This window comes from Toxotes jaculatrix, chromosome 4, assembly GCF_017976425.1.
Source record: "Toxotes jaculatrix isolate fToxJac2 chromosome 4, fToxJac2.pri, whole genome shotgun sequence".
NCBI classification, from domain to species: domain Eukaryota; kingdom Metazoa; phylum Chordata; class Actinopteri; family Toxotidae; genus Toxotes; species Toxotes jaculatrix.
In genome coordinates, this window is record NC_054397.1 from 17,302,437 (window position 1) to 17,323,821 (window position 21,385).

At 39.2% G+C, this 21,385-nt stretch overlaps 4 protein-coding genes across 7 annotated transcripts in view; all 4 read left to right on the top strand.

The window, feature by feature from the left end:
• LOC121180672 (CD209 antigen-like protein E) overlaps positions 1–19,268 on the top strand; it is a 45,474-nt gene extending 26,206 nt beyond the window's left edge. The window contains exon 9 of one of the 2 annotated variants that reach the window (XM_041036273.1): positions 18,845–19,268. In XM_041036273.1, the coding sequence (XP_040892207.1) occupies positions 18,845–18,986 (142 nt within the window). In that variant the 3' untranslated portion in view covers positions 18,987–19,268. The remainder of the gene's footprint in view (positions 1–18,844) is intronic. The other variant, XM_041036276.1, reaches the window with a different exon arrangement.
• LOC121180677 (CD209 antigen-like protein C) overlaps positions 1–21,385 on the top strand; it is a 22,049-nt gene continuing 664 nt past the window's right edge. The window contains exons 1-9 of the mRNA XM_041036287.1: positions 1–277; positions 616–705; positions 1,361–1,426; positions 2,206–2,298; positions 2,904–2,966; positions 4,703–4,845; positions 4,927–5,027; positions 5,220–5,396; positions 21,080–21,084. Of these exons, the coding sequence (XP_040892221.1) occupies positions 154–277; positions 616–705; positions 1,361–1,426; positions 2,206–2,298; positions 2,904–2,966; positions 4,703–4,845; positions 4,927–5,027; positions 5,220–5,367 (828 nt within the window). The 5' untranslated portion in view covers positions 1–153 and the 3' untranslated portion in view covers positions 5,368–5,396; positions 21,080–21,084. The remainder of the gene's footprint in view (positions 278–615; positions 706–1,360; positions 1,427–2,205; positions 2,299–2,903; positions 2,967–4,702; positions 4,846–4,926; positions 5,028–5,219; positions 5,397–21,079; positions 21,085–21,385) is intronic.
• Positions 8,329–21,385, top strand: part of LOC121180675 (CD209 antigen-like protein C) — a 26,724-nt gene continuing 13,667 nt past the window's right edge. The window contains exons 1-8 of one of the 2 annotated variants that reach the window (XR_005893957.1): positions 8,329–8,532; positions 8,871–8,960; positions 9,616–9,681; positions 10,463–10,555; positions 11,080–11,142; positions 12,683–12,825; positions 12,911–13,011; positions 13,205–13,419. Coding sequence is in view for 1 of the 2 variants with exons in the window: in XM_041036283.1 (XP_040892217.1) it covers positions 8,409–8,532; positions 8,871–8,960; positions 9,616–9,681; positions 10,463–10,555; positions 11,080–11,142; positions 12,683–12,825; positions 12,911–13,011; positions 13,205–13,352 (828 nt within the window). In the remaining variant the exon portion in view is untranslated. Of the gene's footprint in view, positions 8,533–8,870; positions 8,961–9,615; positions 9,682–10,462; positions 10,556–11,079; positions 11,143–12,682; positions 12,826–12,910; positions 13,012–13,204; positions 14,147–21,385 lie in introns of those variants that run through there. The other variant, XM_041036283.1, reaches the window with a different exon arrangement.
• Positions 14,691–21,385, top strand: part of LOC121180676 (CD209 antigen-like protein C) — an 18,946-nt gene continuing 12,251 nt past the window's right edge. Inside the window, exons 1-5 of one of the 2 annotated variants that reach the window (XM_041036286.1) lie at positions 14,691–14,923; positions 15,899–15,964; positions 16,214–16,276; positions 16,804–16,872; positions 18,239–18,369. In XM_041036286.1, the coding sequence (XP_040892220.1) occupies positions 14,809–14,923; positions 15,899–15,964; positions 16,214–16,276; positions 16,804–16,872; positions 18,239–18,369 (444 nt within the window). In that variant the 5' untranslated portion in view covers positions 14,691–14,808. The remainder of the gene's footprint in view (positions 14,924–15,898; positions 15,965–16,213; positions 16,277–16,803; positions 16,873–18,238; positions 18,370–21,385) is intronic. The other variant, XM_041036285.1, reaches the window with a different exon arrangement.

The window sequence follows — 21,385 nt, forward strand, 5'->3', positions numbered from 1 at the left end:
AGACTAAAAATAACTTACTAAAGAAATCAGGAAGAACAGTGACTTGCTGTGCAAGCTGTCAGAAACACATAAGATAAAGAAACAGACCACAGATTAGCGCAGCCCTAAGAAAACTTGGTCTGCAACGGTTCATAACTCTCTGGTCAGTAAAATATGGCAAATGGAGACTATAGAGAGGAATTTGAACTCAGAATGGATGTTTCAGCCAGGAGTGATGCCTTACAGACCTGCTCTGGTGAAGAGGGTGAAGAGGGTGAAGTGACTTCAGCTGTGCCTGGTGAGACAGCACAATTCAACAATTATTTTATAATATTGTTAATAATCTTTGGCAGTCCAAAGAAGCTAACCAGGGCTTCTATAACAGATTTAGCCACCCCTCATCACTTTTCTCACTGCTTGTTTCAAAATTTCCTGTCCTTCTACCTTGGTACATTATTAATCTGCAACTGAGACATATACATCATTAAAAACATCAGTGTTAGCAGGGAAAAATACACATGCCAAAATAGCTTCAGTGCTGGCTAAAGGTGCCCAAAGTCAGTCAGTAAGTCAAGATGTGTGTATGTGTCAGTTGTGTGTGTCAGTTCTCAGTCTGTGTTTTTGTTCTGCATGCAGGAGGAAAACTCTACAGACTGGTTGCTGTGAGCTTTGGATTCCTGTGCATCCTACAAGCTGCTCTCAATATTTCTCTGCGCCTTGGTCTTTGTGAGTTGCCTCTAATTGCATCTTTTCCAGTGATCACTTGTCCCAAGAGCTTTCTGGATATAGCATGAGTTGTATGGCTCTCAGCTGAGTGGCCTGTTCTCTGTCAGGGAGGGACCAGCAGGTTGAGGTATGCGTGTGCCTCTCTGAGACATTGCACATTGCAGCAGAGTGTCACTGTACAAGGTCACATAAGCTCAAGTAAGGACACTGACCTGGACACTGAGATCGAGGAAGAATTACTTGTTTCAGCTTCTTCTTTTAATGAATTGGGTTGCATTTCTTCTTTCTTCATATTGTTTGCCATTAAAGTGGAGTAAACCCAAGTCACAATGTTCAGTCAGTAGACCTTCTTATTGGCCAGTAAAGCTGTAGTTTCCTTTGACATAATGAAACAGTTGTCTGGTTTGCAGCTGTATGTAAGCTCTTAAGCAATAATGTAAGGAAATGAACTGTAGAGTCTGAAACAGTTCGAAACACATTGTTCTCTTACACAGTCTGCCTGTAGACTCCTTTAGCACCAGGTGTTTAGTGCAGTGTGAGCAGTGGGATTATCCGACAACACAATGTGTGCACTGCTTGTCAGTATGACAAACATCTAACAGTAGGTTGAGGGCATGAAATTAATTATTAAAATGTCACACCCCACTTTCTGTAGCAAATACTGAGGCCAGATGTAAAAACCTGACTGAAGAGATAGACAATCTGAAGAGGATCAACTTTGGTAAGTAAAAAACTACTGCTACAATCATGGCTTGGATCTAAAAGGATGCAAAAACCATTTCCGTTATATATGTTATGGGGGCTGCTGCCAAGAACACGAGGGACAGACCAAAATGCAGAAACCACTAGATTGACAGATAATGATAATGTCATTTTACTGAATCTAAAGTCACTGGCAGTCCAGAATCCAGTAAACACAAGCAGGATCCAAGGAGCTTACAGGGGCTCAGATAGAAACACAACCACAGGGACAATAACACAGCAGGGACAAATTTGGGCAGGAACTCAGACTCAGATTTGACTACAGACAAACTGACAAAGAGACAAGCGATCAGTGACACTTATATACACAAAGGGTAATTGGCCACAGGTGATTCACATTAGGGTGGGGCAGACAATCAACAAAGGTGGGGAAACAAGACAATGACAGGAAGTAGCGTAGGACAGATACACAAAATAAAACAGGAAATACTACCAAAGGCAGGAACAGGTGCACAAAAATCAGAATTTCAAACTCTTCAAACAGGAGTTCTCCAAAGCCCAAAAGGTCCATAATGATTTAAACAAAAATCCAAAAAACTTACTGAGGGCTGAACAGACCAGAGAGTCCAGGAAAATAATCCAAAAGGTCCAACAAAGTCCATAACAAGTTCAACAAAAGTCCAAAACAGAGTTCAAACAGACCGGAAGGAGTTCAAACAGCCACCCTAGGGGCTGATCATAACCATATACAGTTACAACTCTCTGCTGCAGCTGATAGATCTCTTTTTACTCTTTAAGCCATAACTCATAATATGACACAAGAAATAGAGGCCACCCGCTACAACCTGACCAGAGAAAAAGATGAGCTGAAGAGGAACCTGACTGATTTTGGTAAGTGTGACAATGAATCTGCACCAATAAAAAGGGTTTGTATTTAAGTGGAATACATACAGTATGTGCACACACACAGATAGATATACTGTCATATATGTATATATATGTGTATATATATACAGTCATGTGAAAAAGAAAGTTAAGCCTCTTTCAGTTCTTTCAATTAGGTAACAACAACCTCAGACAACTACACAACACATTTTACCATGTCATTATTTATTTATTTAAAAAACAAACAAACAAACAAACAAAAAACCCTCAGCCAAGTGTGACCGCCTCTATAAAAGCAGTTATAGCAGTGTTAACACATCTAAAACGTTTTTCACACCAGGCTTCTGCATTTTGGCTTAATTGTTGATGAATAAATAATGACACAGTGAAATCTGTTGTGTGTCTTTGTGTGTGTGTGTGTGTGTGTGTGTGTGTGTGTGTGTGTGTGTGTGTGTGTGTGTGTGCGTGTGTGTGTGTGTGTGTGTGTGTGTGTGTGTGTGTGTGTGTGTTTGTAAAAAGCTTGTAGTGTAAAATTGCTTTGAGTGAAAAGTGCCAGAAATGCCCTAAATAAATTCAGTCCATATACCATATACCATTTACCATTTACATAGAGGCCAGATACAAAGTCCTGACTGAAGAAAGAGATGAGCTGAAGAGGAAGCTGACTGATTTAGGTAAGTGTGAAGATGAATCTGCACCAATAACAAAGGTTTGTATTCAAAGTGGAGTATGTTGATGTGAACATTAACTGAAGCTCCTGACCTGTATCTGTGTGACTTTATCTTTCGCACTGGCTGATCCATGATTGGCAGATCGAACAGCAGGAGAGTTTGATTTGCTGCCTTGTTATGTGCTACTGTCCCAGTCAACTGGTCTTGCCCTGGAAGTGATGCTTGCATATCATAGTGTCTGAAAAAAATCAGATTTGCTTGGCCAAACAGAGACACGCTTCTAAAGGTCCTGTTTGACCGGCGGTTTGAAACTTAAATGGAAAACGGAAAAGGCTGTAGAGACGTACGCCTAACCTGTGGTGTAGATTCATTGCAGAAGTTTTAACCAGGTTTTGATCTTGTTAGGATATGACTGATAAGTGATAATAAATCATTCATTGATTCTCTCAATGTCTATGTGACTTGGCTGCAAGCCTGTTCTATATTATCTTTCTGTTCTTTCATGCATAGATTTCTTGTTAATTCTTCAGATATTAAACAGTGTAACACACTGTTTACCTGTCACCTGTCACCCACTGATGTCTTTCCTGAGGAGGAAAGACATCAGCAATGATTTTAGAGAAGCAATTGTTGCTGCCCATCAGTCTTGGAGGGGTTATAAGGCCATTTCCAAACAATCTGAAGTCCATCAAGGTATAGTGAGAAAGTTGATTCATATGTAGGAAACATTCAAAACAGTTACTAATTTTCCCAGGAGTGGACATCCCAGCAAATTCATACCAAGGTCAGACCGTGCAATGCTCAGAGAAATTTCAATAAACCCAAGGGCTACATCAAGGACTCTACAGGCCTCAGTTAGCATGTGAAATGTTACAGTTCATGACAGTATAATTAGAAAAAGACTGAACAAGTATGGCTTGTTTGGAACAGTTGCCAGGAGAAAGCCTCTGCTCTCTAAAAAGAATGTGGTAGCAAAGTTGCAAAGTTGAATCTGAACAAACGACAAGTCTTCAGGAACAATGTCCTTTGGACAGATGAGACCAAAGTGGAGATATTAGCACAAACACCTCATACCAACTGTCAAGTACTGTGGTGGAGACATGATCGTTTGTGCTTGTTTTGCAGCCACAGGACCCAGTCACCTTGTAGTCATCGACCATAAATTCCTCAGTATATCAAAGCATTCTAGAGTCAAATGTGAAGACATCTGTCTGACAGCCAAAGCTTGGCCGCAATTGGGTCATGCAACATGACAACGATTTTAAGGACATCAGAAAATCTGCAAAAGAATGGCTGTAAAAGAAAAGAATCAAGGTGTTGGAATAGTCAGGTCAAAGTCCAGACCTCAACCTGGTTGAAATGTTGTAGCAGGAGCCTAAGAGAGCTGTGCATAAACAAATGCCCTCAAACATCAATGAACTGAAGCAACGTTGTAAAGAAGAATGGGCCAAAATTCCTCCACAACAGTATGAGAGACTGCTAAAATCGCACAGAAAATGATCACCTCAAGTTATTAGTGGTTCTGCAAGGTGTTGATTCATGGTATGTACTTAGTTTTTCACACCTGGCTTCTGCATTTTGGCTTAATTTTTGTTAAATAAATAATGACATGTAAAAGTGTGTAAAACCAGAAATGCACTAAATAAAACCCTGTTCTATATTATCTTTCTGTTCTTTCATGCATAGATTTCTTGTTAATTCTTCATCAGATATTAAACATTTGTTTTTCTCATTCACAGTTAACCGTTTACAACAAGGATGGGTATATTTCAGTGGCAGTGTCTATTATATTTCTTCTATCAATAAAAACTGGGAAGAAAGTAGAAATGACTGCCTGCAACGAGGTGCAGACCTGATGATTATCAACAGCAAAGAAGAACAGGTACAGTATGTCTATTTGTGGATAGATTAAAATTTGCTTAAATTCAAAAATATGTTTATAATTGTTTCTGTCTATAAAAAGGATTTCGCAGAACAAGTGAAGGATAGAATGTGGATTGGACTCACTGACAGAGAGACAGAAGGGATGTGGAAATGGGTTGATGGGACTCCACTGACAACAAGGTTTGCACATTTTTTTCAGCCTCTCAGCAAAAGCTTTAAATTTTCTTGTGTTAAAAAATGACATCATAGTCAACAAAAGACTGCCTCTGATACATTACATTTGAACTGATACTGCGTTGCAGTTCGACTTGGCCATTCAAATGTATTTTGGGTTGTGTTCTTCACAAAGTATTGTTTGTGTTTGGGTTTCAGCTACTGGGCGAGTGGTGAGCCCAACAGCTTTGAATCCAGAGAAGAAGACTGTGTAGAATTGAAGTATTACGGAACTGTAGAGAGCTGGAATGATAGACCATGTGACGAACAAATCCTGTGGGTCTGTGAAAAGAAAGTGCTTCCATAACTCAGCCTCCAAACTTATCACACGTTTATGTTCGACTCAGGACAATACCTTTTTCTTTTTAAACAAGTGTCAGTGAAACTACATCCATACTAAGACAGCTACAATGAAAAACACCTATTTTTCTTTCCACTTTGGTCTCGCATCCACAGTAAGCCCACATTATTCATGTGGAAAATGATGCATTTGGGAGGGGAAATTATCTTTTCAGATATAATAACAAATTCCTGCACAGATGCACTTGTGGCGGCGCAAACATTTTGCTGCGGCCCGGAGGCTATACTCCTTAACGAAATTTCGCCTGTACTTCTGTGCAAGTGACAATAAAGTTCCTATCCTATCCTAAGTAAAGAATAAGGGACAACTTTCCTGTCACCTGATCTCTCACCATGTCGATGCTGCCAATCACGCAATGTTGTCACTGATCTGTATTTATTCTTTTAGTTTGATCTATGAGCAATGGTGATGGGTTAGACAAGCAAATTATTTCCCCAGTGCAAAAATTGCTGATCACTTTACATAACAGGAAGATTTATCAAGACCAATCAAGTCTCCATTTTATGCTCTTGTACTATCCAGTGTTACTCCTGTGACCTGACAAAGAAATCTACCTGTCTGTCCCATTCCTTACAAGATGTTGGCTGTTTTGCATGATTTTGAAGAGATTTACCTTTTTTTCTTTGTGTGTCAGTGTGGACTTACAGCTTCAGAAAAAGAACCTGAATATGCTCATGTGGACATGCACATCATTTTAATTGTAAACAGTGTTTTCAGATTTGTCATCTTTGGGTGGATGTTATGACTGTGGTGCAGGAACGTGGCCACATACATTCTAACAAAAGTCCAACTAAGGTCACTGCTTTGCTTGGAAAAAAATGAAGAATAAGGTGATGTAAGGCAATGGTGATGGGTTAGACAAGCAAATTATTTCCCCAGTGCAAAAAATTGCTGATAATTTTAGATATCAGGAAGCATTTATCAAGACCAATCAAGTCTCCATTTGCTCTTGTACTATCTAGTGTTACTCCTGTGACCTGACAAAGACAAGATGTTGGCCAATTTGCATGATTTTGAGGAGATTTACCTTTTTTTCTTTGTGTGTCAGTGTGGACTTACAGCTTCAGAAAAAGAACCTGAATATGCTCATGTGGACATGCACATCATTGTAATTGTAAACAGTGTTTTCAGATTTGTCATCTTTGGGTGGATGTTGTGTGGATGTTATGACTGTGGTGCAGGAACGTGGCCACATACTTTCTAACAAAAGGTCACTGCTTTGCTTGGAAAAAAATGAATACAATAATGAAGAGTATAACACACGTTTTGATTGATTGCTAAGTGAATGTTTCCTCATGAGCTGACCTCATACAATGACTGAATTTCAATCTGTTTACCTTTATCATTATATCATTATAAGTAAGATTTTACCTCCATTAAGATAAATCCATTTAACTTTACTTTATGGAAGATTGCTTCAAATAAGGTTTGCTTAATTAACCATTAGAAATGCATACAATTTAAAAAAAAAAAATAAATAAATAAATTGTAAAATTATCTTTTGTCTGTCTTACTTTAAAATGTTTGCATGTTACAAATATAAATTTACAAGCACAGAAAAACACGATTAGGGCAACAAAAAACAAAACAAAGATGAACAAAACTGTTTTCAAGCACAGGTTTATGACAAACCTGAATTTCTTTAAAGGTATGTACGACTTTGCTTTTCTGAAAGTTGTACATGTGGAAAATACACAACGTATACAACTAATAGTTTATATTTTATTATCCTTTCTATCAGAAGTATAATACAGTACTTCAATGACAAGTTAAATTACTCATATATGTGCATAAAAATCTGCCTCATTTGTTCCACAATATTTCAAATATCTCAAAGGCTGTAACTTCTCCATAATGCCATGTCCTTTAAATTTGTGTTCATTTGATATTTATCTCTTGGTTTCAAATCCTGACCATAGCAGGGGAAAGATCATGTACTGAGTGCTAGGGGCATGGTCAGTCAAATAAATCACATGATTGGCTGCATTAAACATCTCTGATGCTAATTGCATGTTTGTTTTGAATTATTCTGACACCTCACACGTCTTTCCCACTTTTTATGCCCATGGATAAGAAGTGATTGTTTCAGTGAGACAAACAGAGAGACAGAAAGAAAAGGGAGTGCAAGATCTCACTGTGATAAAGTCAGGAGTGGGTGACGGGAAGCTACAGAGCAAACAGAAATGTTCAGTGCATTTATTAACTAATCATAGCTGTCCAACATAGCTGGCAACCACACACTGCACAGCAGTACATATACTGTAAAAATAGATACAATATGATGAATTGTATGCAGATGACCACATGCACATGACAGCAATCCTTTAAATCCAGTTCAGTCCAAAAAAAGGTGTCTGTGAAGTCACTGTAGTGTGAAAGCTCACATGCTCCATCATCATTGCTTGCATTATACTCATTCACCAGCAGGAGGCGGTACGCCCCCAGCACAAGACAACAAAGAACGAGCATAATGTCTAATCAAACAGGACTTCAATTTTAAATGAGAGCTGATAGTTCCTGATAGTTCCTGAAAACCACAACAACATTGCAACTGATCCCACCTGTTTAAAGGTCTGGATTAAAAGAGACTTTTTTTGGGGGGGGGGGGCGCTGTTCAGTTGTCTTTTGATTATATCTCTGATTCTCAGAGTCTACATATGGGTCCAAGTCTTTGTAACCTGGTTGTAACAGAATTTGCAAAAAGTGCTTCAGAGTATTTATTGCAATCTCAGGATTTGTACATGGGTCAGACTGGTGTGACCCATGTACAAATGATAACTGACAAGGAGAAAAATGTGAACTTTACAGTGGTGAAAACCTTTGGTTGAAATTCAAGACTAAAAATAACTTACTAAAGAAATCAGGAAGAACAGTGACTTGCTGTGCAAGCTGTCAGAAACACATAAGATAAAGAAACAGACCACAGATTAGCGCAGCCCTAAGAAAACTTGGTCTGCAACGGTTCATAACTCTCTGGTCAGTAAAATATGGCAAATGGAGACTATAGAGAGGAATTTGAACTCAAAATGGATGTTTCAGCCAGGAGTGATGCCTTACAGACCTGCTCTGGTGAAGAGGGTGAAGAGGGTGAAGTGACTTCAGCGGTGCCTGGTGAGACAGCACAATTCAACAATTATTTTATAATATTGTTAATAATCTTTGGCAGTCCAAAGAAGCTAACCAGGGCTTCTATAACAGATTTAGCCACCCCTCATCACTTTTCTCACTGCTTGTTTCAAAATTTCCTGTCCTTCTACCTTGGTACATTATTAATCTGCAACTGAGACATATACATCATTAAAAACATCAGTGTTAGCAGGGAAAAATACACATGCCAAAATAGCTTCAGTGCTGGCTAAAGGTGCCCAAAGTCAGTCAGTAAGTCAAGATGTGTGTATGTGTCAGTTGTGTGTGTCAGTTCTCAGTCTGTGTTTTTGTTCTGCATGCAGGAGGAAAACTCTACAGACTGGTTGCTGTGAGCTTTGGATTCCTGTGCATCCTACAAGCTGCTCTCAATATTTCTCTGCGCCTTGGTCTTTGTGAGTTGCCTCTAATTGCATCTTTTCCAGTGATCACTTGTCCCAAGAGCTTTCTGGATATAGCATGAGTTGTATGGCTCTCAGCTGAGTGGCCTGTTCTCTGTCAGGGAGGGACCAGCAGGTTGAGGTATGCGTGTGCCTCTCTGAGCCATTGCACGTTGCAGCAGAGTGTCACTGTACAAGGTCACATAAGCTCAAGTAAGGACACTGACCTGGACACAGAGATCGAGGAAGAATTACTTGTTTCAGCTTCTTCTTTTAATAAATTAGGTTGCATTTCTTCTTTCTTCATATTGTTTGCCATTAAAGTGGAGTAAACCCAAGTCACAATGTTCAGTCAGTAGACCTTCTTATTGGCCAGTAAAGCTGTAGTTTCCTTTGACATAATGAAACAGTTGTCTGGTTTGCAGCTGTATGTAAGCTCTTAAGCAATAATGTAAGGAAATGAACTGTAGAGTCTGAAACAGTTCGAAACACATTGTTCTCTTACACAGTCTGCCTGTAGACTCCTTTAGCACCAGGTGTTTAGTGCAGTGTGAGCAGTGGGATTATCCGACAACACAATGTGTGCACTGCTTGTCAGTGTGACAAACATCTAACAGTAGGTTGAGGGCATGAAATTAATTATTAAAATGTCACACCCCACTTTCTGTAGCAAATACTGAGGCCAGATGTAAAAACCTGACTGAAGAGATAGACAATCTGAAGAGGATCAACTTTGGTAAGTAAAAAACTACTGCTACAATCATGGCTTGGATCTAAAAGGATGCAAAAACCATTTCCGTTATATATGTTATGGGGGCTGCTGCCAAGAACACGAGGGACAGACCAAAATGCAGAAACCACTAGATTGACAGATAATGATAATGTCATTTTACTGAATCTAAAGTCACTGGCAGTCCAGAATCCAGTAAACACAAGCAGGATCCAAGGAGCTTACAGGGGCTCAGATAGAAACACAACCACAGGGACAATAACACAGCAGGGACAAATTTGGGCAGGAACTCAGACTCAGATTTGACTACAGACAAACTGACAAAGAGACAAGCGATCAGTGATACTTATATACACAAAGGGTAATTGGCCACAGGTGATTCACATTAGGGTGGGGCAGACAATCAACAAAGGTGGGGAAACAAGACAATGACAGGAAGTAGCGTAGGACAGATACACAAAATAAAACAGGAAATACTACCAAAGGCAGGAACAGGTGCACAAAAATCAGAATTTCAAACTCTTCAAACAAGAGTTCTCCAAAGCCCAAAAGGTCCATAATGATTTAAACAAAAATCCAAAAAACTTACTGAGGGCTGAACAGACCAGAGAGTCCAGGAAAATAATCCAAAAGGTCCAACAAAGTCCATAACAAGTTCAACAAAAGTCCAAAACAGAGTTCAAACAGACCAGAAGGAGTTCAAACAGCCACCCTAGGGGCTGATCATAACCATATACAGTTACAACTCTCTGCTGCAGCTGATAGCAGTCTCTTTTTACTCTTTAAGCCATAACTCATAATATGACACAAGAAATAGAGGCCACCCGCAAAAACCTGACCAAAGAAAAAGATGAGCTGAAGAGGAACCTGACTGATTTTGGTAAGTGTGACAATGAATCTGCACCAATAAAAACGGTTTGTATTTAAGTGGAGTACATACAGTATGTGCACACACACAGATAGATATACTGTCATATATGTATATATATGTGTATATATATAGTCATGTGAAAAAGAAAGTTAAGCCTCTTTCAGTTCTTTCAATTAGGTAACAACAACCTCAGACAACTACACAACACATTTTACCATGTCATTATTTATTTATTTAAAAAACAAACAAACAAACAAACAAAAAACCCTCAGCCAAGTGTGACCGCCTCTATAAAAGCAGAAGTTTTGGTGTGTTAACACACCTAAAACGTTTTTCACACCAGGCTTCTGCATTTTGGCTTAATTGTTGTTGAATAAATAATGACACAGTGAAATCTGTTGTGTGTCTTTGTGTGTGTGGGTGTGTGTGTGTGTGTGTTTGTAAAAAGCTTGTAGTGCAAAATTGCTTTGAGTGAAAAGTGCCAGAAATGCCCTAAATAAATTCAGTCCATATGCCATTTACCATTTACATAGAGGCCAGATACAAAGTCCTGACTGAAGAACGAGATGAGCTGAAGAGGAAGCTGACTGATTTAGGTAAGTGTGAAGATGAATCTGCACCAATAACAAAGGTTTGTATTCAAAGTGGAGTATGTTGATGTGAACATTAACTGAAGCTCCTGACCTGTATCTGCGTGACTATCTATCGCACTGGCTCATTCATTGATTCTCTCAATGTCTATGTGACTTGGCTGCAAGCCTGTTCTATATTATCTTTCTGTTCTTTCATGCATAGATTTCTTGTTAATTCTTCAGATATTAAACAGTGTAACACACTGTTTACCTGTCACCTGTCACCCACTGATGTCTTTCCTGAGGAGGAAAGACATCAGCAATGATTTTAGAGAAGCAATTGTTGCTGCCCATCAGTCTTGGAGGGGTTATAAGGCCATTTCCAAACAATCTGAAGTCCATCAAGGTATAGTGAGAAAGTTGATTCACATGTAGGAAACATTCAAAACAGTTACTAATTTTCCCAGGAGTGGACATCCCAGCAAATTCATACCATGGTCAGACTGTGCAATGCTCAGAGAAATTTCAAAAAACCCAAGGGCTACATCAAGGACTCTACAGGCCTCAGTTAGCATGTGAAATGTTACAGTTCATGACAGTATAATTAGAAAAAGACTGAACAAGTATGGCTTGTTTGGAACAGTTTCCAGGAGAAAGCCTCTGCTCTCTAAAAAGAATGTGGTAGCAAAGTTGCAAAGTTGAATCTGAACAAACGACAAGTCTTCAGGAACAATGTCCTTTGGACAGATGAGACCAAAGTGGAGATATTAACACAAACACCTCATACCAACTGTCAAGTACTGTGGTGGAGACACGATCATTTGGGCTTGTTTTGCAGCCACAGGACCCAGGCACCTTGTAGTCATTGACCATAAACTCCTCAGTATATCAAAGCATTCTAGAGTCAAATGTGAAGACATCTGTCTGACAGCCGAAGCTTGGCCGCAATTGGGTCATGCAACAGGACAACGATCCCAAGGACATCAGAAAATCTGCAACAGAATGGCTGTAAAAGAAAAGAATCAAGGTGTTCGAATAGCCAGGTCAAAGTCCAGACCTCAACCTGGTTGAAATGTTGTAGCAGGAGCCTAAGAGAGCTGTGCATAAACAAATGCCCTCAAACATCAATGAACTGAAGCAACGTAAAGAAGAGTGGGCCAAAATGTCAACAGTGTGAGAGACTGCTAAAATCACACAGAAAATTATCACCTCAACTTATTGGTGGTTCTGCAAGGTGTTGATTCATGGGGTGTACTTTGTTTTTCACACCTGGCTTCTGCATTTTGGCTTAATTTTTGTTAAATAAATAATGACACGGTGGAATCTGTTGTGTGTCGTTTTGTGTGTGTGTGTGTGTGTGTGTGTGTGTGTGTGTGTGTGTGTGTGTGTGTGTGTGTGCGTGTGTGTGTTTGTAAAAGAGGTGTATGACTTGTAGTGTAAAAGTGTGTAAAACCAGAAACGCACTAAATAAAAGCCTGTCCTACATTATCTTTCTGTTCTTTTGTGCATAGATTTCTTGTTAATTCTTCTCTATCAGATAAACATTTGTTTTTCTCATTCACAGTTAACCGTTTACAACAAGGATGGGTATATTTCAGTGGCAGTGTTTATTATATTTCTTCTATCAAGAAAAACTGGGAAGAAAGTAGAAATGACTGCCTGCAACGAGGTGCAGACCTGATGATTATCAACAGCAAAGAAGAACAGGTACAGTATGTCTATTTGTGGATAGATTAAAATTTGCTTAAACTCACAAATATGTTTCTAATTGTTTGTTTCTGTCTATAAAAAGGATTTCGTAGCACAAGTGAATGATAGCATGTGGATTGGACTCACTGACAGAGAGACAGAAGGGACGTGGAAATGGGTTGATGGGACTCCACTGACAATAAGGTTTGCACATTTTTTTCGGCCTCTTAGCAAAAGCTTTAAATTTTCTTGTGTTAAAAAATGACATCATTGTCAACAAAAGACTGCCTCTGATACATTACATTTGAGCTGATACTGGGTTGCAGTTCAACTTGGCCATTTAAATGTATTTTGGGTTGTGTTCTTCACAAAGTATTGTTGGTTTTTTGGTTTTCAGCTTCTGGGTGAGTGGTGAGCCCAACAGCTTTGAATCCACAGAAGAAGACTGTGCAGAATTGAGGTATCACGGAACTGTAGAGAGCTGGAATGATAAACCATGTAACTATCAAATCCTGTGGGTCTGTGAAAAGAAAGTGCTTCCATAACTCAGCCTCCAAACTTATCAGACATTTATGTAAGACTCAGGACAATACCTTTAAAAAAAAAAAAAAAAAGTGTCAGTGAAACTACATCCATACTAAGACAGCTACAAAGAAAAACACTTTTTTTTCCTTTCCACTTTGGTCTCGCACCCACAGAAACTCCTGCTCAGATGCACTAAGTAAAGAATAAGGGACAACTTTCCTGTCACCTGATCTCTCACTATGTCGATGCAGCCAATCACGCAGTGTTGTCACTGATCTGTATTTATTCTTTTAATTTGATCTATGATGAATGGTGTGGGTTAGGTAAGCAAATTATTTCCCCAGTGCAAAAATTGCTGATCATTTTAGATAACAGGAAGATTTATCAAGACCAATCAAATCCTCATTTTATGCTCTTGTACTATCCAGTGTTACTTCTGTGACCTGACAAAGAAATCTACCTGTCTGTCCCATTCCTTACAAGATGTTGGCTGTTTTGCATGAGTTTATCATTTGTTATTGTCAAGAAGAAATTTACCTTTTTTTCTATTGATTGGGTGTGTCAGTGTGGACTTACTGCTTCACACACACTGCACATCATTTTTATTGTAAACAGTGTTTTCAGATTTGTCATCTTTGGGTGGATGTCATGTGGATGTAAAAAAAAAAAAAAAGACTAAAAATGTAATTTGAAATAGCTACAATTAACTTAATGACACAAACACTGTCAATTCTGACTGAACTTCTATAGCTTTGTTAGGTCATGTACTGAGTGCTAGGGGTATGGTCAGTCAAATAAATCACATGATTGGCTGCATTAAACATCTCTGATGCTAATTGCATGTTTGTTTTGAATTATTCTGACACCTCACACGTCTGTCCCACTTTTTATGCCCATGGATAAGAAGTGTTTGTTTCAGTGAGACAAACAGAGAGACAGAGAGAAAAGGGAGTGCAAGATCTCACTGTGATAAAGTCAGGAGTGGGTGACGGGAAGCTACAGAGCTAACAGAAATGTTCAGTGCATTTATTAACTCTAATCATAGCTGTCCAACATAGCTAGCAACCACACACTGCACAGCAGTACATATACTGTAAAAATAGATACAAAATGATGAATTGTATGCAGATGACCACGTGTACATGACAGCAATCCTTTAAATCCAGTTCAGTCCAAAAAAAGGTGTCTGTGAAGTCACTGTAGTGTGAAAGCTCACATGCATCATCATTGCTTGCATTATACTCATTCACCAGCAGGAGGCGGTATGCCCCCAGCACAGGACACTTCTGAAAACAAAGAAGAAGCATAATGTCCAATCAAACAGGACTTCAATTTTAAATGAGAGCTGATAGTTCCTGATAGTTACTGAAAACCACAACAACATTGCAACTGATCCCACCTGTTTAAAGGTCTGGATTAAAAGAGACTTTTTTGGGGGGGGTCTGCAACGGTTCATTACTCTCTGGTCAGTAAAATATGGCAAATGGAGACAATAGAGAGGAATTTGAACTCAGAATGGATGGTTTAGCCAGGAGTGATGCCTTACAGACCTGCTCTGGTGAAGAGGGTGAAGCGACTTCAGCGGTGCCTGGTGAGACAGCACAATTCAACAATTATTTTATTGTATTTGTTTATATATTGTTGCTTCTTTAGCAGTCCAAAGAAGCTAACCAGGGCTTCTATAACAGATTTAGCCACCCCTCATCACTTTTCTCACTGCTTGTTTCAAAATTTCCTGTCCTTCTACCTTGGTACATCATTAATCTGCAACTGAGACATATACATCATAAAAAACATCAGTGTTAGCAGGGAAAAATACACATACCAAAATAGCTTCAGTGCTGGCTAAAGGTGCCCAGAGTCAGTCAGTAAATCAAGATGTGTGTATGTGTCAGTTGTGTGTCAGTTCTCAGTCTGTGTTTTTGTTCTGCATGCAGGAGGAAAACTCTACTCTCTCTGGATATAGCATGAGTTGTATGGCTCTCAGCTGAGTGGCCTGTTCTCTGTCAGGGAGGGACCAGCAGGTTGAGGTATGCGTGTGCCTCTCTGAGCCATTGCACATTGCAGCACAGTGTCACTGTACAAGGTCACATAATGGAGAAGCTCAAGTAAGGACACTGACCTGGACACTGAGATCGAGGAAGAATTGCTTGTTTCAGCTTCTTCTTTTAATAAATTAGGTTGCATTTCTTCTTTCTTCATATTGTTTCCCATTAAAGTGGAGTAAACCCAAGTCACAATGTTCAGTCAGTAGACCTTCTTATTGGCCAGTAAAGCTGTAGTTTCCTTTGACATAATGAAATAGTTGTCTGGTTTGCAGCTGTGACACATGCGATATACGTGGCTCTAAACAATAATGTAAGAAAATGAACTGTAGAGTGTGAAAATAAGCAGCAGCTATTAGTTTCAATTTCAGTGATTATATGATTATATTGAGTTAGTTTGAAACACATTGTTCTCTTACACAGTCTGCCTGTAGTCCGCCTGTAGTCAGTGTGACCAACATCTAACAGTAGGTCGAGGGTATGAAATTAATTATTAAAATGTCACACCCCACTTTCTGTAGCAAATACTGAGGCCAGATGTAAAAACCTGACTGAAGAGATAGACAATCTGAAGAAGATCAACTTTGGTAAGTAACTAAAAAAGTAAAAGTATGTCCAACATCTAATGCTAAAACAGAGATATGAAAATGGATTAATAAAATATAATATTAAAATATAAAATATTTTTGGTTTGTGTAACCTCACTCCATTTGTGGAATGTTTCGGGAAAAAATGCAGTGATGTATCACATGAGCCAGCTTGGAAAGTCTGGTTTAAAGTGATTTGTCCTTTTAGCTGTGGGTGTAATCAGACTGTGTTGGTAACCTCTCAAACAGATTTTGAGACCAGTCACAAAAACCTGACTGAAGAAAATGCTGCGTTAAAGAGGATCATCTCTGGTAAATATGATAAAACTGCTCCAATAATCTGATCTGGAATCTGAAGATCTGTCAGTTTCTCCAACTTCTAACAGCTACCTTCAGCATCATGATGCCCCATATGACAAATCAAAAGTCTCAAACTGGTTTTATGAACATGACAATGAGTTCAGTGTGTAGTTCAGCGGCCTCCCCAGTCACCAGATCTGAATCCAAACAAGACTTTTGGGATGTGATGTAACAGGAGATTGGCAGCATGAATGCACAGCTGACAAATGCAGAAATGAAGTGATGCAGTCGTGTCAACATGGGCCAGAATCACAAAGACCAAATAAGTAAATTAACAACATCTTCTCATAATGTTAAGATAAAATGTAATATGGTCACAATTAGTTTCCTACTAAATGTATTTGCTGTTGTAAATTAGTTGTATATAAATGAAATTTCTGGGAGAGTGAGTTGTATATTGAAAGCTAAAAACAAAGAATTAGATCAAGTAGAGGAAACCTGATAGATTGATGCAGGAAACTACAGAAACTCTATTTCAGATACTGAAGCTAGATGTAAAAACCAGGCTGAAGAGAGAGATAAGACGGAGAGGAAGCTGAATACACTTGGTAAGTATGATGATGAAACTACATCAATAATAAAAGCTTGGATTCAAGAGCGTGTAAGTGTTGCACTAATCATAAAGTTTCCAGTTACATATTCTGACTAATAGTTTCTCTCCAAGTCAATAACATGAAGTAACACAGAAGAAAGCTAATGTGTTGTGATGATAAAAAAAAAGCAGAAACAATTCATTATGTCTTCACTTAAAAAGTAGTTTAGTAAATGTTCAGATTTATACACCATTATCACTGATTCCATAACTTCTCTAATAAAAAAAATAAGCGTTTAACCTTTATTAGACATAATACATGAGCAAAACATTTTCCCTGGATGAAGCTGACCAGTTGTATTAAGTCATGTTTATTATAGGCTTTTACTCGATAATCTGACAGTTGTTGCAATTACTCTGCTGTTATCTTCATGCCAATGCAAACTGCCAAAGCACTGAAACTTACTGAAGTACTCAAGCACTATACTTACAGACAGTTTCATGGTACATATATATTACTTTCCAAAATTTCCATACTTTACTGAGAAATACAGTCTTTTGACAGTTATGGTGAGTAGTTATTTAAAAAAGTAAGATTTTACAAAACATTGGATCATCTTATAAAATAAAGTTAAACTACCCAGTTGTACTTAGAGCAGTTGAAAATTAGTGGGGGTTATTTTGCTGTTGATTACTGTGCCAGGAAGCATGTTAGATGTGGTTTTGCTGTCATGTCTTTGCTCAATACAGTCTGCTTGCGTTGCCTGTCTGATTAAATGAGACAGGAAGCACATGCTGGGTAGAGACATGCTGATAAGAGGTTACTGTGGTCTCACAGTAGGTTCTTGTTGAGATGAAAAACAACAAAACTACTTTGGCTTAACGTACAGACTTCACCCAAAGAACAAGAGCAGTTGTATTAACAGCATAGGACAATGGAAAAGAAAAGAAAATTTAACTATGCAGTAGTCATAAGTGTTCATCCATGCAGCAGCAGTAACCTGGTATTACCTCCCAGCTCGAAAAAGGACTCTATCAACAGGTTATGTGCCAAACTATTAATGTTTATATTACACCACAGTCACCAAGTAAAATAATGACATTAAACACTGCCTGCTGCACTATATAGCTGAGCTATTGCTACTAGTCTTCCGGTGGAAAAGTGGTTCAAAATCTCATTTGTAAGTGATTAGCAATTCTGACTAATATTTATTTTTGCTTTTTCCTGCTCTATTTCAGTCATGCTTGGTTGTCCTTATTGTTGTTCTGTTTGCACTTTTTTCCAAATAACAAATTGCCGTCTCACCCTGATGGAAAATCATTTGTTACTTCTTGTTGCTGTTGTTGAGATATTAAGGTTCTTACTGTTTTTCTCTACACAGAACAAGGATGGGTGCATTTCCGCGACAGTTTGTATTACATTTCTTCTACCGAGAGAACCTGGCAAGAAAGTAGAAATTACTGTCTTCAAGAAGGAGCAGACCTGATGATTATCAACAGCAAAGAAGAACAGGTGTGTGGCTCTGTGTACATATATGACTCTATGTCTAAGACAGATGTAGTTCCAACATAGTGTTGGATAAAGGGTGCAAATTGTGAACAAAGGTAACTGAGGTGGAGGATACATTGAAATCAGTTTAAGTTCTGTTCTGATATTTGTCTATTTCTTTCTTTATAAACCAGAGTTTCACAAGACAATTCAAGAAGTTCATGTGGTTCGGACTGACGGACGAAGAGAGTGAAGGCACATGGAAATGGGTGGATGGGACTCCGCTAGCAAGAAGGTTCACACATAAGTTTCTTGCATCACAGTGAATAACGTAAAATACAACTCTCTCTCTGTAAATTAAAAAAAAGAAAGTGATGAATTGATGCTGGGTTTAGCTTGGTTACATCCAGTTTGTTTCTGCCAATAAAATGCCTCTTGAGTCGTGTTCTTATTTTCTCAAAGCTTATATGGTTTTTTTTTTCTTGTTTTTTAATTTCAGCTTTAGCTTCTGGGATTCTGGGGAGCCTGATGGTAGAAGAAATGAAAACTGTGGGCAAATAAAAAATACTTATTCTGAGAACAATTGGAATGAAGGATGCTCCATTTCACACTTCTGGATCTGTGAAAAGAACTTTTCTTAACTCAGCATTAGACAAGACAGAAAACCAAACAACAAAGATGTATTTCTCATTTTCAGCTGGACAGAGGAAGAGATGTAGTTACTTTCCTGTTGTTTTGATGTTTCACTGTGGACATCCAGTAGATTTTCACAGTAAGTCTCAAAATGCAAATATGGACATGAACATAATTCTCATCACTGCATTGAAGGGAAAGTGGCCAACTATTGTCACTGCTTTGATTTTTGTTTTTTAAATTCCATATATATTTTACATGTTTGATTGCCTCTAAATAAACGCCTACTATTCTGCTGTTTCCTCATTATTTGTCATTATACAGTGACTGAATTTCAATCTATGAATATCTCTCTTATAATTCACTGGACAAGAACTGTTGATATTTGAAATAAACATCAAAACAAATACGACCAATCCAAATAATCCCACTGATAGTAGGAAACTTCTGTTTCTAGGTCTCTCTGGCTATGAAACCTTTTGCATGTGTGCATGATTTAGACCAAACAACAAAAACAGCAAACTGAACGTCTGTCTGTGTAATTTAACATTACTACACATACAAATATGACACAGGTAGCTGCTGATAGTAGCCTTGCCGATAGTAACATGGCTCTTAGCTCCAGCTGGATCATAGCACTTCTTTTTGAGTTTTTAGCTCTTCTGACCTTCTCTGTTCCTCGGCCGTCTCTCTTTCTTGACAATGCCATTAGGTTGTGTTGAGTACACATTGCTGTCACAGTAGACGTTCCATGTACTCACTGTAACGTCGCCGGTCTCTTGTCTGCAGTCCCAGTCAAACACATTCAAAACTTCACACAGTCTGGCAGCAACAGAAGGGTAGGCCTCTCCTTCTCCTCAGATAGGCACTATCTGTTAGATTTACCATCTCTTGTTACCACTGCCCACTTTCCCCCATCTCCCCTCATCCTGTGCATGAGCACAAAACTTCCTTATTGCTGATTGGTTGGAATAGTGTTTGTGACTCAGCCCGAGCCACTTTGTTTCCCATTTACAGATTTTCAGCACACACACAAAACGGACATCTTGCGGACCATGAGGAGATATTCACTGAATTGGACAAAAATGTATTGGGAGAATATCAATTTATTTTTCAGATCATAGCAACTTCAATTAAAATCTAAGATCCCCAGCTCTGATCCAAGGCCAAAGCTTTGTGGTTCACTGTAGACTATTTTCGACGCCCCTTGCAAGATTGTCTTCTGCATTATTGCAAGAATTCCTCTGACCTGGCGGCTTGGTTACCCACCTGCTATCCTCGCCCCCCCCCCCCCCCCCCCCCCCCCCCCCCCCGAGACTCTCCAGCGACAACCCCTCCTGCCATCTTGCATCTTGAGTTCCTGAGTCTGCCTTCGCATTTCTGTTGCCCTCTACTAGACCTAAGCTCCAAATGTCTTTCCAGAACTGGAAACACATCCACCCAGCCTCCATGACGCCAGACCTCCAACATATCACCTGCCCAGACTTTGCAACAGGGGATGAACTGGTGGAGCATTACAATAGATCCTCGAGCAGTGTTTTTGACCTCCATGGGCCCTGTTAAGACATGTGAGGTCAACTTTGAACGCTCCGCCCCCGGGTTTACACAGGAACTACACCAAATGAAAACCGCTTGCCGTATTCTGGAACGTCGTTTCTGTCAGTCTGGGCTCACTGTTCACAAGCCTTCTGTGATCATCAAAGGGCTTACTTCAAGTCCCTGAAAGATGCCCGTTCACAATTCTACTCCAACTTAATCAATAGAAAGACTGGTAATAATTAGTTTCTGTAGTTCTGTATGGTTTCAGTTTTTAGATGTCTTCAGCAAACAGCATTTTTCATAAGCTCCACACAGTTACAGGCTTAACATCACATCATGGAGCACAGACTAGGACAAATTGTATCTTCAGCAGATTGTAGATGGCTGCATTTGTGAAATTGTTATGTTTTAAAGGGCTAATAGAGAAATTAGGCTAAATTGGCCCATCAGAGCAAATTAGGTTTGCTGAGAAAAACTTGATGGCGTATGTGTCAGTGAACCTGTCAACAAAAAAATGGCAAGAGTACCTCACAGTCCTGATTTGGCAGTATAGGAACAGGAGGTAAAGTGGGATTTACACGTTCATCATCATTTTCCATTGTCTGGTAAATAAACGTGTATTCTGTTAGCAACTGGCTCATAGAAAAAGACACTGACATGTGACAGTGTGGTACGGCAGCTGCACAGCACAGGACAGGAAGGACTTAGCTCGGGTGGTGAGGACAGCACAACCCGGGCTTGTGGGGATTGTGGGCTGCCGTCTACCAGATCTGGACTCAGTTTACACTGCCTGAGTCCAGAAAAGGGCCGGACGAATTGCGACAGATCCCACCCACCCAGGCAACACACTGTTTGCTTTTATCAGGAA